Source organism: Pipistrellus hanaki (genome assembly GCF_964339955.1).
Source record: "Pipistrellus hanaki genome assembly, chromosome: 1".
In the NCBI taxonomy this organism is placed as follows: domain Eukaryota; kingdom Metazoa; phylum Chordata; class Mammalia; order Chiroptera; family Vespertilionidae; genus Pipistrellus; species Pipistrellus hanaki.
Window position 1 is genome coordinate 85,303,007 of NC_140503.1, and position 19,578 is coordinate 85,322,584.

General features: G+C 38.0%; 1 protein-coding gene across 1 annotated transcript in view; it reads left to right on the forward strand.

The window, feature by feature from the left end:
* Positions 1-19,578, forward strand: part of TTC6 (tetratricopeptide repeat domain 6) — a 215,817-nt gene that overhangs the window by 164,486 nt on the left and 31,753 nt on the right. Inside the window, exons 19-23 of the mRNA XM_084880152.1 lie at positions 1,999-2,149; positions 5,469-5,551; positions 6,677-6,753; positions 7,164-7,324; positions 18,233-18,370. Of these exons, the coding sequence (XP_084736278.1) occupies positions 1,999-2,149; positions 5,469-5,551; positions 6,677-6,753; positions 7,164-7,324; positions 18,233-18,370 (610 nt within the window). The remainder of the gene's footprint in view (positions 1-1,998; positions 2,150-5,468; positions 5,552-6,676; positions 6,754-7,163; positions 7,325-18,232; positions 18,371-19,578) is intronic.

The window sequence follows — 19,578 nt, forward strand, 5'->3', positions numbered from 1 at the left end:
TTAAATCCATGAATGACAAAATAAACCCCACACGTTTTTTTAAAAAGCAGGTTGGAGGTACCCAGATTAGAGCTTTGTAAAGTTAGCTTTATGAAACACTGTCATCAAATTTTAAAATAATCTACATATATAAAAGCCTAAGTGGCCATCGCAACCAAATGGATGGCGAACAGGCTGCATGGGATGACCCGGCTGGCAGGGGGATTAGGGAGGGGCCACCAAATGACTGAATAGCAGGCTGCATGTGGTGACCAGGCCTGCAGGGGAAGCAGTTGGGGACAATCAGGCAGGCGGGGGGGGAAAGGGGCAGTGAGGGGCATCAAGATAGCAGAAGAGGGTCAGTGAAGGGTGACCAGGCCAGCAGGGGGGCAGTTGGAGGTGACCAGGCTGGCATGGGGGGCATGCCGTAAGGGGTAACCAGGCCAGTTGGGGCCAATTAGGGGTAACCAGAGTGGCAGGGGGAGGGCAGTTGGGGGCGACCAGGCCAGCAAGGGGGCAATTAGGGGAGACGAGGCTGCCGGGTGGGGGGAAGTTGGGGGTGACTACGCCAGCAGACAGGAAAGTTGGGGATGACCAGGCTAGCAGGGGGGAACAGTTAGGGGCAATCAGGCAGGAGGGAAGGTGAGCAGTTAGGAGCCAGGTTCCCAGATCAGGCCTAAACTGGCCTAAACTGGACATCGTTGAGGGGTTCTGGATTGGAGAGGGTGCAGGCTGGGCTGAAGGTGCACTGGACCTCTAGTGAGAAAATATTCTGCTTGATATATCATTGCTATGCACAACACACAACTCAATAGAAGGAAACCTCTATTTAGAACTTCTGACTTCATTTTATTTAGTAAAGCAATAGGAAAAAAAGCCAATAATATTTAGAACTAGTGTGTATAAGGAAGAAACACAGACTGAAAGCTATATACACTAGTCAGAAAGTTAAGCTATAAAGATTTAATTAAATAAAATGAATGAAGCCTTTATTTAAATGGAAGATGTCAGAAAGAGGAATAAAGTATGGGGATTCCGTGCTAACCACCAGACTGTTTACTTAGCTTATCAATAAGGCAAATGTTACACTTGTCCAGGAAAGTCATGGAGTATGGCTCCATAATAGCCACAGTGCTTTTCTTTTTGATAATGTTGAGCCAGAAATGGAAAGACAAGAGTTTCAGTTGCAAAAAGCTGGAACATGGGCAATGAGAACTTTTGCATCTTGTAGGTAAGGGGACAGGGCTTCCATGAAGTTGGGGTGTAGGATAAGGAAACAGGGGAATTGAGTAGGTAATTTCTAGGGTCTTTTACTCTGAAAATTGTTTTACTCTAAGAGAGAAAACATTTATTTGCTCTAGAAAAGAAGCTGGGTTAATATCTATGTGGAGAGGATATTTAACCACAAACCTTGAGACTGTCATCTTTTCTCATTGTTTCTCATGGCGAATATAATAGAACCTGAGGCAAAACCTTTTTTTTTTTTTTTTTTAATCTTCCCCAAGGATAGATGGATATGTTTGTGTGTATGTTTTAAAGGAAACATTGATGTGAAAGAGAAGCATCAGTTGGTTGCACTCTGACTGGGGATCGAACCTGCAACCTATGTATATGCCTTAACTGGGAATCAAATCAGCAGCTTTTTGGTATACATTAGGACACTCCAACCCACTGAGCCACCTGCTGAGGGCCCAGAAACTTTTGAATTGAGGAAAACGAAGCTTGTAATTCAAGATAAATCAAGATTAAATAAAGGAAGAGTAAAGTACTGCTAAGTCAGACCTCAGGAATTCTGTTCCTGGCCCAAACTCAAAAAATGTTCATTCTCTGCTAAGGATTTTATAAAGGTGTTGATAATTTCTAACAGAGAGTGTTTGGTTAATTTACTTGGCTTTATTAAAGCATTAAAAGAAACCTGCTATAAATAGATGTATTTCATTAGGTTCATTCATAATTGAAGAGCATTGTAGTAATTAAAATGTCTAACAAGATTTTGCTTTCTCGTTTTTTTTTTTTTAGAACTGTTACTTTGGCTTATATAAATATTGGCATCATAGATCTGCTACATTTAGATAACTACATTGACGCCACTTGGTATTTTTCCGAGGCTATTAAAATTGATCCTTCATATATTCAAAGCTATATGTGTCTAGCAGAAACTTACAATAAGGTATTTAAGGTTTGAGAACCTTGATTTTTTTTTTAAAAGTTTTAAATTTCTGGATGTTTGTTCAATATAATTTAAAACATGTTAATGTGATTTTCAGATAATTGCAGTGGCTAATGCATTTATAAGCCATAAACATTAAGTAGATATAGTTAGCTATAATTGCCCAGTTATAAAGACTGTATTGATGAGGTATGATTTTTTGTCTTTAATTTTTTTTAAATACATTTTTTTCCTAATTACAAAAGCAACATATATTTGTTGCATATAATACTTTTACTTGTATATAGTCACAGATAAATTTAAAACTACTGATGATTTCATTCTTTACGGCTAACTGCTATTAACATTTGGGAGCCTACCAGGTGTGTGTGTGTGTGTGTGTGTGTGTGTGTGTGTGTGTGAGAGAGAGAGAGAGAGAGAGAGAGAGAGAGAGATGGGTTTGTGGAATGAAATTTAATGCATAAAATGGGATCACACTCACTAATGCTTTCCCTTAGATTTTATTTAGATTTATATGTTATTTGAATTAAAAAATGTAGCATATCCTTTATGTAACAAATTCAAACAATACAATAAACAGGAAGTCTTAGCTGACTCCAACCATATCTAACTTTCTGGAGAAAAACACTGTTGTCTCTGCCTTTCAAAATAGATATCCCTTTCCACTACTCCCCCACTAACCAACACCCTGTCATTTCTCATTAGGACTATTGCAGTAGCCTTCTGGTCTTCTTCTGTTCTTTACTCCTTTATGATGGATTTTCAACACAGCAGCCATAGTGATCCTGTTAAAACATGCCAGATTATTTCACTTCTTTGCCCAGAATCCTTCAATAGCTTCCCTTTGCGCTCAGAATAAAAGCCAAATCCTGCAAAAGCCAAAGAAAGGCCTGCAACAGCCCATGTGACTTGGCTCAATACTTTTTTGCTCTTGTCTCCTCCAAATCCACTAGTCACACTCATTTCCATCAGATTAGGAAGATTATGGTGTGAGGGTGAGCCACAGAAACAGAACACCAACCCCACAAAAACAAACATAAAACTCCACTTCAAAATCACTATTAAAATAGGGTTTTTTTTGTTTGTTTTTTTCTTCCTCACACGGCCTCTCCTAGGAGATTTGGCTGGAGGCTCCAGTCTCCACTGTCTACGCCTCCTCTCAGGGCGCAGTGTGACTAGAATCCCATTCGGAGCTCTTGCCTTCCTCATGATAGAGGTGTGAGGCCCAGGGCAGGTTAGGGTTAGTGTGGTCCCCAGGGAAAGTTTGCTCTTCACTCCTGCTGGGAAAGGGATGGACATCTTGTGGTGTGTGGTCCTTTTGCTTGCCTACCTATTGTAGGAGCTGAAGGCTTCTGAAATTTCCTTTGAGTGCACTTAGAAACCAAAGCCCCAGCATTATGTCAGGGTATAAGGACATGCATTCAAAAACTCATTGTTCTGAGGAGGCAAAAATCTCTGCACAGTAGTGAATAAGTTATGTTGTATTCACACACAGAATATTATGTAGTCAATAAAAAAACAACTAGCCGAGACCAGTTTGGCTCAGTGGATAGAGCGTCGGCCTGCGGACTGAAGGGTCCCGGGTTCAATTCCGGTCAAGGCATGTACTGTGGTTGCGGGCACATCCCCGGTGGGAGGTGTGCTGGAGGCAGCTGATCGATGCCTCTCTCTCATCGATGGTTCTAGCTCTCTATCCCTCTCCTTTCTTCTCTGTAAAAAAATCAATAAAATATATTTAACACAAAAACAAACAAACAAAAAAAACAACTAGAACTATATCATATGGTGTAAGAAGACAACTAGGTTTGGGTAGTAAGCATGTGATGTCCTCATATACTGATGATGTCCTATAGAATTGTACGCTTGAAACCTTTATAATGCTATTAACCAATGTTACACCAATAAATTTAATTTAAAACAGAATATCAGCTGACTGTATAAGAAAAACAAGATTCATAAAACAGCATAAAGTATGTACAATATAATTCCATGTAAATAAAACATTCACAAATCAAACCGTTTGCATATAGAAGAACACATATGCCTACTGTGTGCGCTCAGCCTCCAGGGAGAAGCGAATCTAAGGCTGTCTGGAGAAGTCCAACCCCAGGTCAGCTCATACAGATCAGAGAGTGAGCCTCCATGTTTCCCAACCAGGGTTTCAATGTATAAATATTTACGGGTGGAGCAGACATATGAATAGATGATTTAATACTTACACCCACCTGAGCAGGGTCAGCACGAGAAGCAGCAGGCCTGAAGTCCCACAGAAATTCTCCAGTTAATTTAAATACATCTCAAACTCTCTCCTTTCCGGTTCCCTCTTTTGACCCCACTTATCCTTTCCTCCAAACAGTTGGACAATTTCTGCTTCCATGCACAAATGAGTGCATTCTCCTTTTGGCATCACCATGTCAGTGCAGTAGAGGAGCCATTGCTTGTCCAGATTCATTTTGCTGGGCTTTCTGTGGAACTCCTTTCATAATATTCCCAGTGATAATAGGTTTTTGTTACTAAATTTGTACAAATCAGATTATGCTTCTGTGACCAGCATTAAGGAAATAATCAATGTTTAGAATGTCTATATTGATTTTAAACAGCCGCCTTTTTTCTTGTTCTTTTATTTTGTTTTATTTATTAATTTACTTACTAATATTAAGCAAAAGCCTCTTTGTTCCCCCTAATTTTTAAATGGAATTGACTTTTACTTTCAATTTTACCTCCTTTGCATGAATAAAGTTTGGTGCAAAAGGTGTTATAGATGGGGGGGGGGGGGGGACTGAAAAGCTAAACAAAAACAAAAAAAAAAAAAAAAAAGGAAAACAACCCAAAATGTATGATATAATTACATTTATATAAAATTATATATGTGGGTATGTGTAAAAATTCTTCAAAATTAAAGGTAACTTGTTTTTAAAAACCAAAACACTGCATTACAGACTTTTCTTTTTATTTCTTTGTATCCCTTTACCGTGATAACTCTTAAAAAGAAATGTTTTCATTGATTCCAGAAGAAGGAAGGGAGAAGGAGAGAAAGAAACATCAATGATAAGAGAGAATAACTGATCAGTTGCCTACTGCATGTGCCTTACCAAATGCAATATACTTATATCTTTTGTTCATGTGCAACTGGGCATGTGCCCTGATCAGGAATCAAACCATGACCACTGAGCCATACTGGCTGGGCTGCTATGATAATTTTTAAGAAAAACATATATTAGGGAATGTTTCTGCAAAACTTCTGTATTGAAGAATGGCATGGGATAAACACCAGAAAGGAGTGTTATTATGAGCTAAGTTTCTGTTTATCAATCAACAGGTGCATAAATTGCAAAAGGCAGTAAGAGAGATAACTCGTGCTATCCACCTTCAGCCAGATCGAATCGAGTTATATATAATAAGGTATTGGCATAGAAATCACATCTTCAAGTCCTCTCTTGATCTTTCCAGTGACCTTCTTTTACATTTAATCTTTCAGCGGCGGCCAAGACCCAAACACCAAGTCAGATATAGCTATTGATTTTGTTAAGCTTGAAGAAAAGTTATAAGATAGCCACATCTTTCCCTTTGCTCTATCCTTTCATCAAAACACAACCATTTCATGTTTTAAATTATTTCAGGCCTCTCTACATTACTGGTTATACAATTATCACAGGGCTCATGAAAGTAAAATAGTATTTTGAGCAATTATTTGATTATGTCCACAGAGGTACCAAATGTGAACCTCAGCTAATTCAGTGGGGGGGGAGGGGGGGAAAGTGACACATTGAATTGTATTTCAAATGCCATAGAGTTTTCTCTAAAGAGACTCATTGAACATTATGAGTTATCACAAAAAAATGTTATTGTCTCTAACTCAGGAAATGGGCATATAGATATGGGAAAATGGACTAGAATAATGCTTTCTGATAAGGGCTTGCTTTGTTTTTAAACCCTTGGACCACATTTTAACAATTTATGTAATACTTTTCCACTTTTATGTATTGTACTTGAACTGTGTTCATTTTTTAAATTAATTTCTTAGCAATAGAGTTTAACATTTTAAAGTATATTTTATTGATATTTTACAGAGAGGAAAGGAGAGAGAGAGAGCTAGAAACATCGATGAGAAAGAAACATTGACCAGCTACCTCCTGCACACCCCCTACCGGGGATGTACCTGCAACCAATGTACATGCCCTTGACCGGAATCGAACCTGGGACCTTTCAGTCCGCAGACCGACGCTCTACCACTGAGCCAAACCGGCTTCGGCAGAGTTTAACATTTTAAATACAGTAATTGCAAAAAGATTTGAGCTTTTTCTTCTTTCAGCTTCATATCTCCTAAATTGTTTTCTCATCACATCTGCAAGCTAGTTGGTTCATTTACAATATAAAATGTTTATAATTTTCACATTGTTTTTATCATACATATGTAAGTATATGTATATGTATTATAATTACAAAATTACAAATAACTGGTTATAAGAAACTTTGTTGTGGAAAAAATTTTCAAGCTTAGAATTAAAAGGGCATTATTTCTTCCAGAGGACAATATCTTCTTAGGATGAAATGTTATGATCTTGCAAAGTTCACTATTTACCAAGTAGCAGAAATGAACAAAGGTAAATATAATTAATGCAAAATTATAATGGCCTCAACTTAAAAGTAAATGCTTCTTTAAAATGTTTATGGTATTTGCAAAAGCTATGCATAGATAGCTTGAAGAATTCACTTGAAAATCTAAGTTAGACTTTTGAAACTTTAAAAGTTCCATTTCATTTGCATATAATCAATAGTAAAATGCTTCAAAACAGTGAATTTTGTGAGAGAGGTTATTATAGGAAATACCAGGCTTACATTTTTGTTGTTGTTGTTGTTGAAATGTCTTACTGTTCGTTGATGGAAAATAGATTTTAGTATCATATTGATTTGTTAATTCATATTAAAAGATAGATCATTGATCAAAATATTACATGTATTCTAAATCCTAAATACTTGGTCAAGGTATTGATAAGCTTTCCTTTTATTTTAGGTCTCATTGAGTTGAGTCCTATACAGCAAGCACTCATTTATTCATTTTGTGAAAACCATGAGGCAGCCATTCAGGTGTTGGATGGGGCCACTTTGAATAGGCCTGAGATCAACATGATTATTCTATTAGCAAAAACCCAAATGAAGGCAAAGAGAAACAAGGTACAAAGTCTTGAATAATGCTTACTAGGCTATTAATGGAATTTTAATATTTTGCTTAGAATGACTGCTTGCATATCTTTTATAAAACTATATAATTTATTTATTGACTAGAGACCCAGTGCACGAAATTTGTGCACTTGGGGAGGGGGGTTTGTCCCTCAGCCTGGCCTGCATCCTCTCACAGTCCAGGAGCCTTCGGGGGATGTCCTACTGATGGACCTACGCTGTCAGTTGGACATCCTTAGTGCTGCTGTGGAGGTGGGAGGGGCTCCCTCCACTGTCGCTGTGCTCACCAGCTGTGAACCCAGCTCAGGGCTTCTGGCTAAGTGTCATTCCCCTTATGGGAGTGCACTGACCACCAGGGGGAAGCTCTTGCATTGAGTGTCTGTCCCCTGGTGGTCAGTGCACATCATAGCGACCAGTCATTTCTCTGTTCAGTAAATTTGCATATTAGCCTTATATTATACTAGAGGCCCAATGCATGAAATTTGTGCGGGGGGGAGCGGGGTGTCCCTGAGCCCAGCCTGCACCTCTCCAATCTGGGACTAGTGGGATGGGGTCTAAACAGACAGTCAGACATCCCTCTCACAATCCAGGACTGCTGGCTCCCAACTGCTCGCCTGCCTGCCTTCCTGATTGCCCCTAACCTCTTCTGCCTGCCAGCCTGATCACCCCTAACCACTTCCCTGCCAATCTGATTGATGCCTAACTGCTTCCATGCCAGCCTGTTTGCCCCTAACTGCCATTTCCTGCAGTCCTGATCACCCCTAACTGCTGTCCTCTGTAGGCCTGGTGACCCCTAACTGCCCTTCCTTGCATTCCCAGTCACCCCCAACTTCCTTCCTCTCCCAGCCTGGTCCCTTTCAACTGCCCTCCCCAGCTGGCCATCTTGTGTCTACATGGGGGCAGGATCTTTGACCAAATGGGGACAGCAATTTTGTGTGTTGGAGTGATGGTCAATCTGCATATTACTCTTTTATTATTGTAGATAGGATAGAGGCCTGGTGCAAGGCTGGGGGCTTGCTGGTTTGCCCTGAAGGATGTCCCAGATCAGGGTGGGGGTTTTCTTGGGGTATGGGGCAGCCTGGGTGAGGGGCCTGAGGCAGCCATTCAGGTGTTGGATGGGGTTTGCAGACCAGCCATATTCCCTGGTGACCCAAGCGGAAGCCCTGGTATCTTGGGTTTATTTATCTTCTACAATTGATATTTTGTAGCCTGGAGTGGAGTCAAGTCAAGTTTATGCTTGCTCCATGGCTGCTGCCATTTATTTTTGGATTTGTTTACCTTCTATAATTGAAACTTTGTACCCTTGAGTGGAGGCCTAGGCCAGCAAGGGCAGGCAGAAAGCTTGGCCTCCTCCATTGCTGGGGAAACCCAAGCTCCCCTTCTGCTCTCTGTGGCTACAGCCATCTTAGTTGGGGTTAATTTGCATAATTTCTCTGATTGGCTGGTGGGCATGGCAGAGTGATGGTTAATTTGCATATCACTCTTTTATTATCCTGTTTCCCTGAAAATAAGACAGTGTCTTATATTAATTTTTGCTCCCAAAGATGTGCTAGGTCTTACTTTCAGGGGATGTCTTATTTTTCCATGAAGAAGAATATGGTACATATTTATTGTTAAATGAAAATAAAGGAAATTTATTACCTGTATACCATATGGTAGTTGTCAACACAGACCAGACAAACTGTGAACCCTACAGTATGAAGAATTTACTCATTTATTCAATGACAATCATGTCATCATCTTCTGGAACATCACTATAACAATCCAATTCCTGAATTTCCTGGTGAATTTCTTGTGACTCCATTTCTTTCAGAATCAGTGGACCAAATCTCTCATGTTTAGCAATAGCACTGTCTTGTCAAGGTAGCCTGCTCGCAGTGCATTTGCAATGCAACTGTCAGTGATTTTCTCCCATGAATTCTTCACCCAAGTCACAACTTCTTGCAGTTTAGGTTTCACAAAGTTTCTGAGACAGAGCCTAGGGGGGACCTTATTTTCGGGGGGATGCTTTATATTTCACTCAGAAGGAAACCTGCAAGTAGGTCTTATTTTCGGAGGATGTTTTATTTTCGGGGAAACACAGTAGATAGGATAGGATTCTTTTGCTAATTAACATTTAGGTTGTTTCCTTTTATTATTTTTTCTCCTAAGAGTAGGGCTGCCCTAGCCAGTTTGGCTCAGTGGATAGAGCATAGGCCCTAAGACTGAAGGGTCCCTGGTTTGATTCCAATCAAGGGCACACATACCTAGTTGCCAGCTCTTACGGCTGTGGTTGGGGAAACTGTAAGAGGCAACCAATAGTTGTTTCTCTCATATCAATGTTTCTGTCTATCCTCCTCCCTTCTACTCTCTCTAAAAATCAATAGAAAGATATCCTTGGTGAGGATTAACAAAAACAACAAAAAGTAGGGTTACTAAAAGTATTTTTCCTGTCTTCTGTTAACACATGGAGTAGTTTTCCAGGGTTTCTCAGGAATGGAATTGCTGGTGTGTAGAGAATGTGAATGCCTAACTTTCAAGCTAATGATCCATTGTTCTGTAGGATTGTATCAGTTTATTCTCCCAACTGCAGTATGAAGGTCCTGCTAATCTGCATTTTCTATTATACAATAATTGGTGGTGTTAAATTTCATTTTTGTCAATTTGGAGGAGAAAGACCACTCCTTGTGTTCTTAATTCACATTCCTCAGTTTGAGCACAGATTGAACTTCTTTATATATGTTTATTAGGCATTCATATTTCCTAGTCTATCAATTTCCTATACACAATTTTTGTCTTTTTCCTATAAATTTTGGGCATTTAAAAACTAAATTCTGTTATTAATTCTTGGTTGGCTATACATTGTTTTTTTAAAAAAAATATATATTTTATTGATTTTTTACAGAGAGGAGGAGAGAGAGATAGAGAGCTAGAAACATCAATGAGAGAGAAACATCGACCAGCTGCCTCTTGCACACCCCCTACCGGGGATGTGCCTGCAACCAATGTACATGCCCTTGATCGGAATCAAACCTGGGACCTTTCAGTCCGCAGACCGACGCTCTACCACTGAGCCAAACCGGTTTTGGCATGGCTATATGTTTGATGCATATATTCTTTCAATTTGTGGCTCTATATTCTAAATATCTCTCAACCTAACTTCCTCTTTTGATTTTTATGGTCATTACTCTAGTCAGAACATATTTATTTTATTTATTAAATTGATTAAAGTGACATTGGTCAATATGAACATATAGGTTTCCTATGTGGGTTTCTATGTTATAAGATTGGTATACTGCATTGTGTGCCCACCACCCAAAGTCAAATCTTCTGTCACCTTATATTAGAACCCCTTCATCCCCCATCCCTTCCCTCTGACAACCACCACACTGCTGTTTGTGTTCATGAGTTTCAGTTTTATATCCCACATATGAGTGAAATCATTTGGTTCTTAGCTTTTTCTGACTGACTTATTTAATTTAGTATAATGTTCTCAATGTCCATCCATGTTGTTGCAAATGGTGCTTTTTCATCCTTTCTATGGCTGAGTAGTATTCCATTGTGTACTGTATACGAACCACATTTTCTATCGGACACTTTGGTTGTTTCCTTGTCTTGGCCACCATGAATAAAGCTGCAATGAACATAGGGGTGTATATATCTTTGCGAATACATGATTTTGAGTTTTTCAAATATATACCCAGGAATGGGATTGCTGGGTCATATGGTAATATTCTTAATTTTTTGAGGAATCGCCAGATTGCTTTCCATAGTGGTTGTACCAGTCTACATTCCCACCAGTAGTGAATGAGGGTTTCCTTTTTCCCACAACCTCTCCAACACTTGTTGCTTGTCTTATTGATAACGGCCAGTCTAACAGGTGTAAGGTGGTATCTCATCATTGTTTTGATTTGCATTTTCCTGGTTGCCAGTGAGGTTGAACATCTTTTCATATATCTATTGGCTGTTCATATGTCTTCTTAAGAGAGGTGTATTTTCATGTCTTCTGCCCACTTTTTGATTGGGTTGTATGTTTGTTTGGTGTTTAGTTTTATGAGTTCTTTATATATTTTGGAAATTAAACTTTTGTCAGAGCTACTGTTTGGGAACATCAACTCCCATCTGGTTGGCTGCTTCTTTGTTTTGACAGTTTCTCTTGCTGTGCAGAATCTTTTTAGTTTGATATAGTCCCATTCATTTATTTTTTCCTTTACTTCCCTTGCCTTTGAGGTCAAGTTCATAAAATGTTCTCCGTGACCCAGGTCCATAACTTTGGTACCTATATTTTCTTTTATGTAACTTATTGTTTTGAGTCTTATATTTAGTTCTCTGATCCATTTCGAATTAATTTTTGTACATGGGGACAAAGGGATATCCAGTTTCATTTGTTTGCATGTAGCTTTCCAGTTTTCCCAGCACCATTTATTGAAGAGACTGTCTTTACTCCATTAAGTGTTTCTAGGTCCTTTGTCAAAAATTATCTGTCCATATACATGTGATTTTATAGCTGGGCTCTCTATTCTGTTGCATTGACCTGTGTATCTGTTTTACTGACAATACCATGATGTTTTGATTATCATAACTCTGCAGTATAATTTGAACTTGGGTAGCATGATACCTCCAACTTTGTTCTTTTTTCTCAGTATTGCTTTGGCTATCGGGGTCTTCTGTGGTTCCATACAAATCTGATGATTTCTTGTTCTATTTCTTTAAAAAATGGCATTGGGATTTTGACGGGGATTGTATTAAATCTGTATATTGCTTTGGTAATATGGCCATTTTAACTATGTTGATGCTCACAATCCATGAACACGGAATATTTTTCCATTTTGTTGTATCTTTTTCAATCTCTTTTAATAATGTTTTGTAATTTTTATTATATAGGTCTTTAACATTCTTTGCTAAGTCTATTTTTATGTGTTTTATTCTTTTGGTTGCAATTGCAAAACAATTTTTTAAATTTCTTTTCTGAAGTTTTGTTGTTAGTATGCAGGAAGGCAATGAATTTTTGCACATTGATGTTGTATCCTGCAACTTGACTATATTTGTTTATTGTTTCTAATAGTTTTTTCCTGGAGTCTTTAGGATTTTTCTTTTTACAGAATCACCCACAAAAAGTGACAGTTTGACTTCTTCCTTCTCTATTTGAATACCTTTCTTTCTTTCTTTCTTTCTTTCTTTCTTTCTTTCTTTCTTTCTTTCTTTCTTTCTTTCTTTGTTTCTCTCTTTCTTTCTTTCTTCTTTTCTTTCTTCTTTCTTTCTCTTTTGCCTTTCTACTCTGGCTAGGACTTACAGCGTTATGTTGAATAAGCATGGTTAGAATGGACATCTTTGTCTTGTTCCTGATCTTAGGGGAAAAGCTTTCGCCATTGATTATGATAGTTTATCATATATGACCTTTATTATGTTGAGGCACTTTTCTTCTATTCCTATTTTATTGAGTGTTTTAATCATAAATGGATATTGTATCTTATCAATTTTTTTCTGCATCTATGGATAAGATAATATGATTTCTATCCTTTCTTTGGTTAGTGTGTATTATGTTGATTGATGTGCAAATGTTGAACCATCTTTGTGCCCGTGGAATGAATTCCACTTGCTTGTGTTATATTATTTTTTGGATATACTGTTGTATTTAAGTTGCTAGTATTTTGTTTAGGACTTTTGCTTCTGTATTCAAAAGAGATATTGGTTTGTAGTTTTATTTTTTGTGTGTTATCTTTGCCAGGTGTTGGTATCAGGGTTATATTGGCCTCGTAGAATGTGTTAGAAAGTATTGTCTTTTCTTCATTTTTTTGGAAGAGTTTGAAAAGGACAGGTTTTAATTTTTCTTTGAAAAATTTGAGAATGCACTGGTAAAGCCTGGACTTTTTTTGAGGGAAAGGGAGGGGTATGTGTGTGTGTAGGTTTTCGATGGTTGTTTTAATTTTCTCACTGCTGATTAGTCTATTTAGATTTTTCCATTCTTCATGATTTAGTTTAGGAAAGTCATATATTTTTAGGAGCATCTATTTTTTTTAGGATATTGAATTTGATGGCATGAAGTCTTTCATAATATTCTGGTGTGATCCTTTTTATATCTGTGATGTCTGTAGTGATTTCCTCTCATTTCTGATTTTGTTTACATGGACCTTTTCCCTTAGTGAGTCTGGACAAGGGTTTGTCAATTTTGTTAATCCTTTCAAAGATCCAGCTCTTTGTTATATTGATTTTTTTTGTATAGTCTTTTTGTTCTCTATTTCATTTAATTCTGCTCTAATTTTTATTATTTCCTTTCTTCTGCTGACTTTGGTTGCTTTTGTTCTCCTTTTGCTAGTACTTTAAGATGTGATATGAAGCTGTTTACTTGGGATTTCTCTTGCTTCTTGAAATAGGCCTGCGATGATATAAATTTCTCTTATTACTTCTTTAGCTGTATCCCAGGGTTTTGATATGTTATGTTATCATTCTCATTTGTCTCTATATATCACTTGATCTCATCTTTTATTTCTTCTTCGATTTAGTCATTTTTTAGTAGTATGTTGTTCAATCTACACATATTTGTGAGGTTCTTTACTTCCCTTTTGCAGTTGATTTGTAATTTCAATGCATTGTGGTCAGAAAAATATGCTTGGTATAATTTCAATCTTTGAATTTGTTGATGTTAGTTCTGTGACCCAACATATGGTCTATCCTTGAGATGTTCCATGTGCAGTGGAAAAAATGTAAATCTGATGTTCTGGGATGTAATGTTTTGTAAATGTCAGTTGGTCTAGTGTGTCATTTAAGGCCAATATTTCTTTATAGATTTTTTTGTTTGGTTGATCTGTTTAGAACTGTCAATGGAGTATTAAGGTCCCCAACTATGATTGTGTTTTGATATGTTTCTCTCTTTATTCCTGTAGTTGTTTTATATATTTTGGTGCTACCTGGTTGGGTGCATACGTTAGGAAGTGTTATGTTTTCTTGATGTAGTGTCCCCTCTGCCATTATAAAGTGTCCATATTTGTCTCGTTATCTTGAGATCTACCACCTGCTTTTTTTGTGGACATTATTTGCTTGGAGAATTATTTTCCAGCCTTTCCTTTGAATCTGTCTTTGTCTTTGCTGCTTAAATGTATCTTTTGTAGGCAGCATATGGTTGGGTATTGTTTTTAAATCCATTCTGCTATTATGTGTCTCTTTATTGGTAAACTCAGATCACTTACACTTAGGGTAATTATTGATGTACTAGAGGCCCAGTGCATAAAATTCTTGCAGTGGGGGGGGGGGGGCGGTGTCCCTTAGCCCAGCCTGCATCCTCTCCAATCTGGGACCCTTTGGGGGATGTCCGACTGCCGGTTTTGGACATCATTCTCACAATCCAGGACTGCTGACTCCTAACAGCTCACCTGTCTGCCTGCCTGTTTGCACCTAACCACTTTTGCCTGCCAGCCTGATTGCCCCCTAACCACTCCCCTGCTGGTCTGATTGATGCCTAACTGCTCCCCTGCCAGCCCGATCACCCCCAAGTGCCCCCCCACCCCCGCCAGCCTGATCGTCCACAACTGCCCTCCTCTGGTGGCCATCTTGTGGCAGCCATCTTGTGATGATGTGAAGGTGTTTTGCAAGGGCCACCTAGGCTTTTATTAGTATAGATGAGGATTTCTTATCATCATTTTATCTTTTGTTTTCTGGTAGCTCTGTGCTTCCATTGGTTCTTTTCCTTTATGTTTATGTCTGTTGTTTCTGTTTGGTGGTGTTCCATACATCTTTCTTTTTTTTCTTTTCTCTATTTTAAAGCAATATGTCCTGGTTTAGGGACTTTTGTGTGTGGTTGACATTAGATTTGTAAGGAATAAAATTTCATATACTATAGTTTTGTTTTTTTCCAACATGAGTGCATGTTGTATGTTTTTGTTGTCACAAATTATCTCTGTTTATGCTGTAAGTTTTTTTTTTTTTGTGGTCTTCCTCATAGTGTTGTAACCTATGTTTTTAGTTTCAGATAGAATAACTCTCTTGAATATTTCCTGCAATGGAGTTTTTTTTAGTGATAAAATGCCTCAGCTTCTGTATGTCTGGGGACATCTTTATTTCTCTTTCATATTTAAAGGATATAGTATGTATAGCTGGTAATTTCTTTCAGAAGTTTGAATATTTGCTGCTATTCTCTTCTTGTTTATAGAGTTTCTGCTAAGAAGTTGGATAAAATCAGATGGGGTTTCCTTTGTAGGTCACTTCCTTTTTTTTTTACCCTGGCTGCTTTGTGAATTTTTCCTTTGTCATTAATTTTTGACAGCTTCATTATCAAGTGTCTTGGAGAGGGTCTCTTTCAATTGAGGTAACTAGGCGCTCTGTTTGCTTCTTGGATTCAAGGATCTAGTTCTTTCCATATATTGGGAAGTTCTCATCCACTATTGGTTTTAATAGACTCTCCATTCCATGCTCCCTTTCTTCCTCTTCCACATTGTCTATGATTCTGATATTGCTTCTGCTGATGGAGTCAGAGAGGTCTCATAGAGCTCTTTCATTTTTCTGTATTCTCAGGTCTCTCTTTCCCCTTTTCATCATTTTTTGATTCCTAGTTCTGATATCACTAGTTTTTTCCTCTAATTGTTTGATTCTGTTTTCTATGCTCAACAGTTTACTCTTTAATCTTAGTTGCATGCTTCATTTCCAGGATTTCTGATTGATTATTTTTAAATATATTTTATTGATTTTCCACAGAGAGGAAGGGAGAGGGAATGAGAGCTAGAAACATCGATGAAAGAGAAACATCGACCAGCTGCCTCCTGCACACCCTCTACTGGGGATGTGCCTGCAACCAATGTACATGCTCTTGACCGGAATCGAACCTGGACCTTTCAGTCCTCAGACCGACACTCTATCCACTGAGCCAAACCTGTTTCGGCTGATTGATTATTTTTTAAAGTTTCATTTCCTTTGGCAAAGTACTCATTTTGTTTATTTATTTGTTTTCTGAGTGCGCTGAATTACCTATCAGTATTTTCTTGCATTTCTTAGAGTATTTTCAGAACAGCAGTCTTGAAATCTGCACTTTTTCAAGTCTGCTTTCTGGGGATTTTTTATTTTCTTTCTGGTCATCGTCATAACGGTGGTTCTTCATGGCATTTGCTGTCCTCCTCTGTTTTCACATTTATCTCTAAAGAGGTCTTGCTACTATTCCAGTAGATGGCAATGAGTCGCAAGATTTTTATATCTGTGGTCTCCCAGATTTGAGCCTTGGAGGCTTCCATAGGACAGTATCCACATGCTGCTTGGGAGTAGGGTTTGCCCACCCCTGACCTCTATGGGGTTTGCCCCAATCTCTGCTCCCTCCCTTCCTTCCCTTAACCTCCCCCCCCCCCCGCCCCCCCCCAGATCAGTCACAGAAACAGCAGTTCTACTGCAACAGTTCTCGGTTTACAGATAATAAGCTCCTGGAATCAATTCCAAGGACAATGGGCGGTGAGTTTTGGGAGTCTGTTCATTCTGTGATCACTGCTCACTGTCACTGCTCACGGGCATGACTTGGACACTGTTCTCTGGCCTCTTGAAATTTGAAGTTCGCCCTGCTGGATGCCTTTCGGCAGCTCTCTGTTCCTCCTGCGGAAGTGCCTGCTACCACCAGCTTTCTTCCCTTTCCTAGCCAGGCTGCACGCTGGCTCACAGTTGAGTTGTGAACTTTGACTGCAGGGCTGCATCTGCGGGCCAGCTATGCTTTCTTCCCTTACAGTTTCCCCATTTATCCCCCAATGCCCAGCTTTAGGTGTTATTTTGCTTGAATTATAACAACAGTGTCGCACCCTTCCAAGTGTTTATCTACACAACAGCTGTAGTGCTGTTTTCAGAATGTAAATAAATATGCCTTACCTGCAAGCCCATAAGAGCTACTGAAGAGACTTTTCAGAGCAGTGAGAGAGAAATGGACATCAGCTAGAGGAGAAAGCAGGAGGAAGTGAAGATGTATTTTACATTTAAATGAGAAGGAAGTTTTATGGACTCACGGAGACAGTGAAGGGGCAGAGATCCAAAAGAGGAAGGACATTACAGGTTGTACTCAGGTCAGGCAGATGGGGTCTGAAAAGATGAAGAAAGGAAATCATTCCAAGACAGAAGAGAAAAAGATGGAAATGGAGAAAGGGATAGATACATGAAAAGTTAAAAGGAGGAAATTGAGGTGATGATTTTTCTTATGTCTAGGTCAAGTGCTATGAGTAGGGATGGAAAAATGGATGCTGTGGTGGGATATAAACATGTGGAGAAAATGCTAAAATTTTTAAATGGGCACTTAGCATATCCAAGTTAAAGCTCATTATTTCTTTTGCAATGTAATAGAATTAAGAAAATGGGCTAAAAGGTCACAGGTTTTTTGTTTGTTTGTTTTTTTTCTATATAGATGTACTGCAATTAGCTAATTTGAAAGACATTTCTATCTGAAAATTTGAATATTTTTCATTAAAGCCTCTGAAGTATTTTGATTAAATAGTTTAAATGGGTTATTTTTTATGTTATTTTCTGGTGTCAATGAAACTCTATTAACAGCACAGCAGGACAAAACAAAGGTTGGTTAAAATCACATCAGATATTATCATTGGAGATTTTCTACTACCTAAAAGCTGCCCAGTATTCCTTTCAGGAAAATTATAGGAAATTGGTCATAAATTAGTCTACAACTTTAATTTAAGACTTCAAGAAAATAATCTTTAGAATTTAGGAAATGTAGTTTCTAAGTTTCTAAACTACTCATGTAGAGCCTGCTTAAGCACTGGTTCTAGGGTAGGCACTTTGTGGGACTTGCTGAGATCAGACAGGGATGGTCTTCTCGCTGTGTATGGACAAGATCTGTCTGTGAGGAGGGCTATGTGCTCAGGATTCCTTTTAACGTTTGAGGTTTTACTGTCATGTTAAGTAAGCAGTAGAAAGAAACATTCTCAGCCCTCTCTCTCTTTCACCTTGTAGGAAGCTATGAAACTGTTTAAAAAGGTGTTGGATCTCTTTTGTCATCCGAATGAGAAAGGATCGAATGCCTTAGAGGCGTCAGTGGACTGTCTGTATAACTTGGGTCTTTGTTGCATGGATGAAGGCAACTTCCAAACGGTATTTTATATATTTAGGAACTTAGCTTACTTTTAGAAAATGATTGCATTTAGTTCTATTTCTGAAGGTTACTTCTACAGGAAGTGACCAATACAGTAGACCAACGCTTCTTATAAGGCGTGGCTTGTTACAGACAATATGCATCCTGCAACACCTACTGCATTGTTTTACTTACCCAACATGTTTGTTTTATTTGATGCTTACTTGTCAATAGTATTGTAAAGACTAATGTATGTTTTTCACCCAAACAATCTAACTATAAGAAATTATTATAGCAAAATAATTTCATCACATTAATATAAATTTACCTATTAAATTTAAGTACTTTAAATTGAGTGATTCATTCTAATGTAGAATAAATGGAAAATATTAGCTCACTAATTTCTCTTAATGATGACTAAAAATTCAAAGATTGAAACTGGTTACTTAGATAGCCAGGATATCATTGAAAAACAGTTGAGTCAATATTTACATACTTATCCAATATTTGGCTATTTTACAGAAGTCTCCATTTCAAAATTGTCCAATATGTAAAATAAGTGTTATTTTCTAATGGCTAATGTTGAATATTTCACAACTGTATCTTTACACACACACACACACACACACACACACACACACACAGACACACCATCACACCATTCCTATCCTTATATTCATAGGAGTGGACAGTGTCTAAAATTTGCATCTCAAACCTTGAAACAGAGTTGCACCTGATTAATTGTTCTATTAAGAAATTCTAATAAGATTAATTACAAATCTTTTCCATGATTTTAACCCTTTCAACCAGCATTAAAACTAACTTTGCTCTACTATGTTGGGGAAAATTTGGAGTTCTATCATTCTCAAATTTCATAGCTATGCATCTGCTATGAAATGTTTGGGCCCTCCTGGAAAACAAGTGTGCTGGTTGTGACTTCTTTGAAGGAACACAATATGAAGAATAATGATTAAATTTACACGCAAAATTATTGAAATCTAACAACTTGGACTATGCAAACATTAATCTGGGAATAAGGGGCTAGTAAATTATAATACTAAACCTGACTAATTAATAAGTATTACTTTTGTTTGCTCCACAAGTTTCACTGGGAAAAATGTATTTAAAATGACCAGAAAAAATGGAAAACTTTCAATAGCAGCTATACTATAATTTATTAGCATTATAAATTAACAAATTCTGCTTATTAAACCATTTGCTTTGTAAC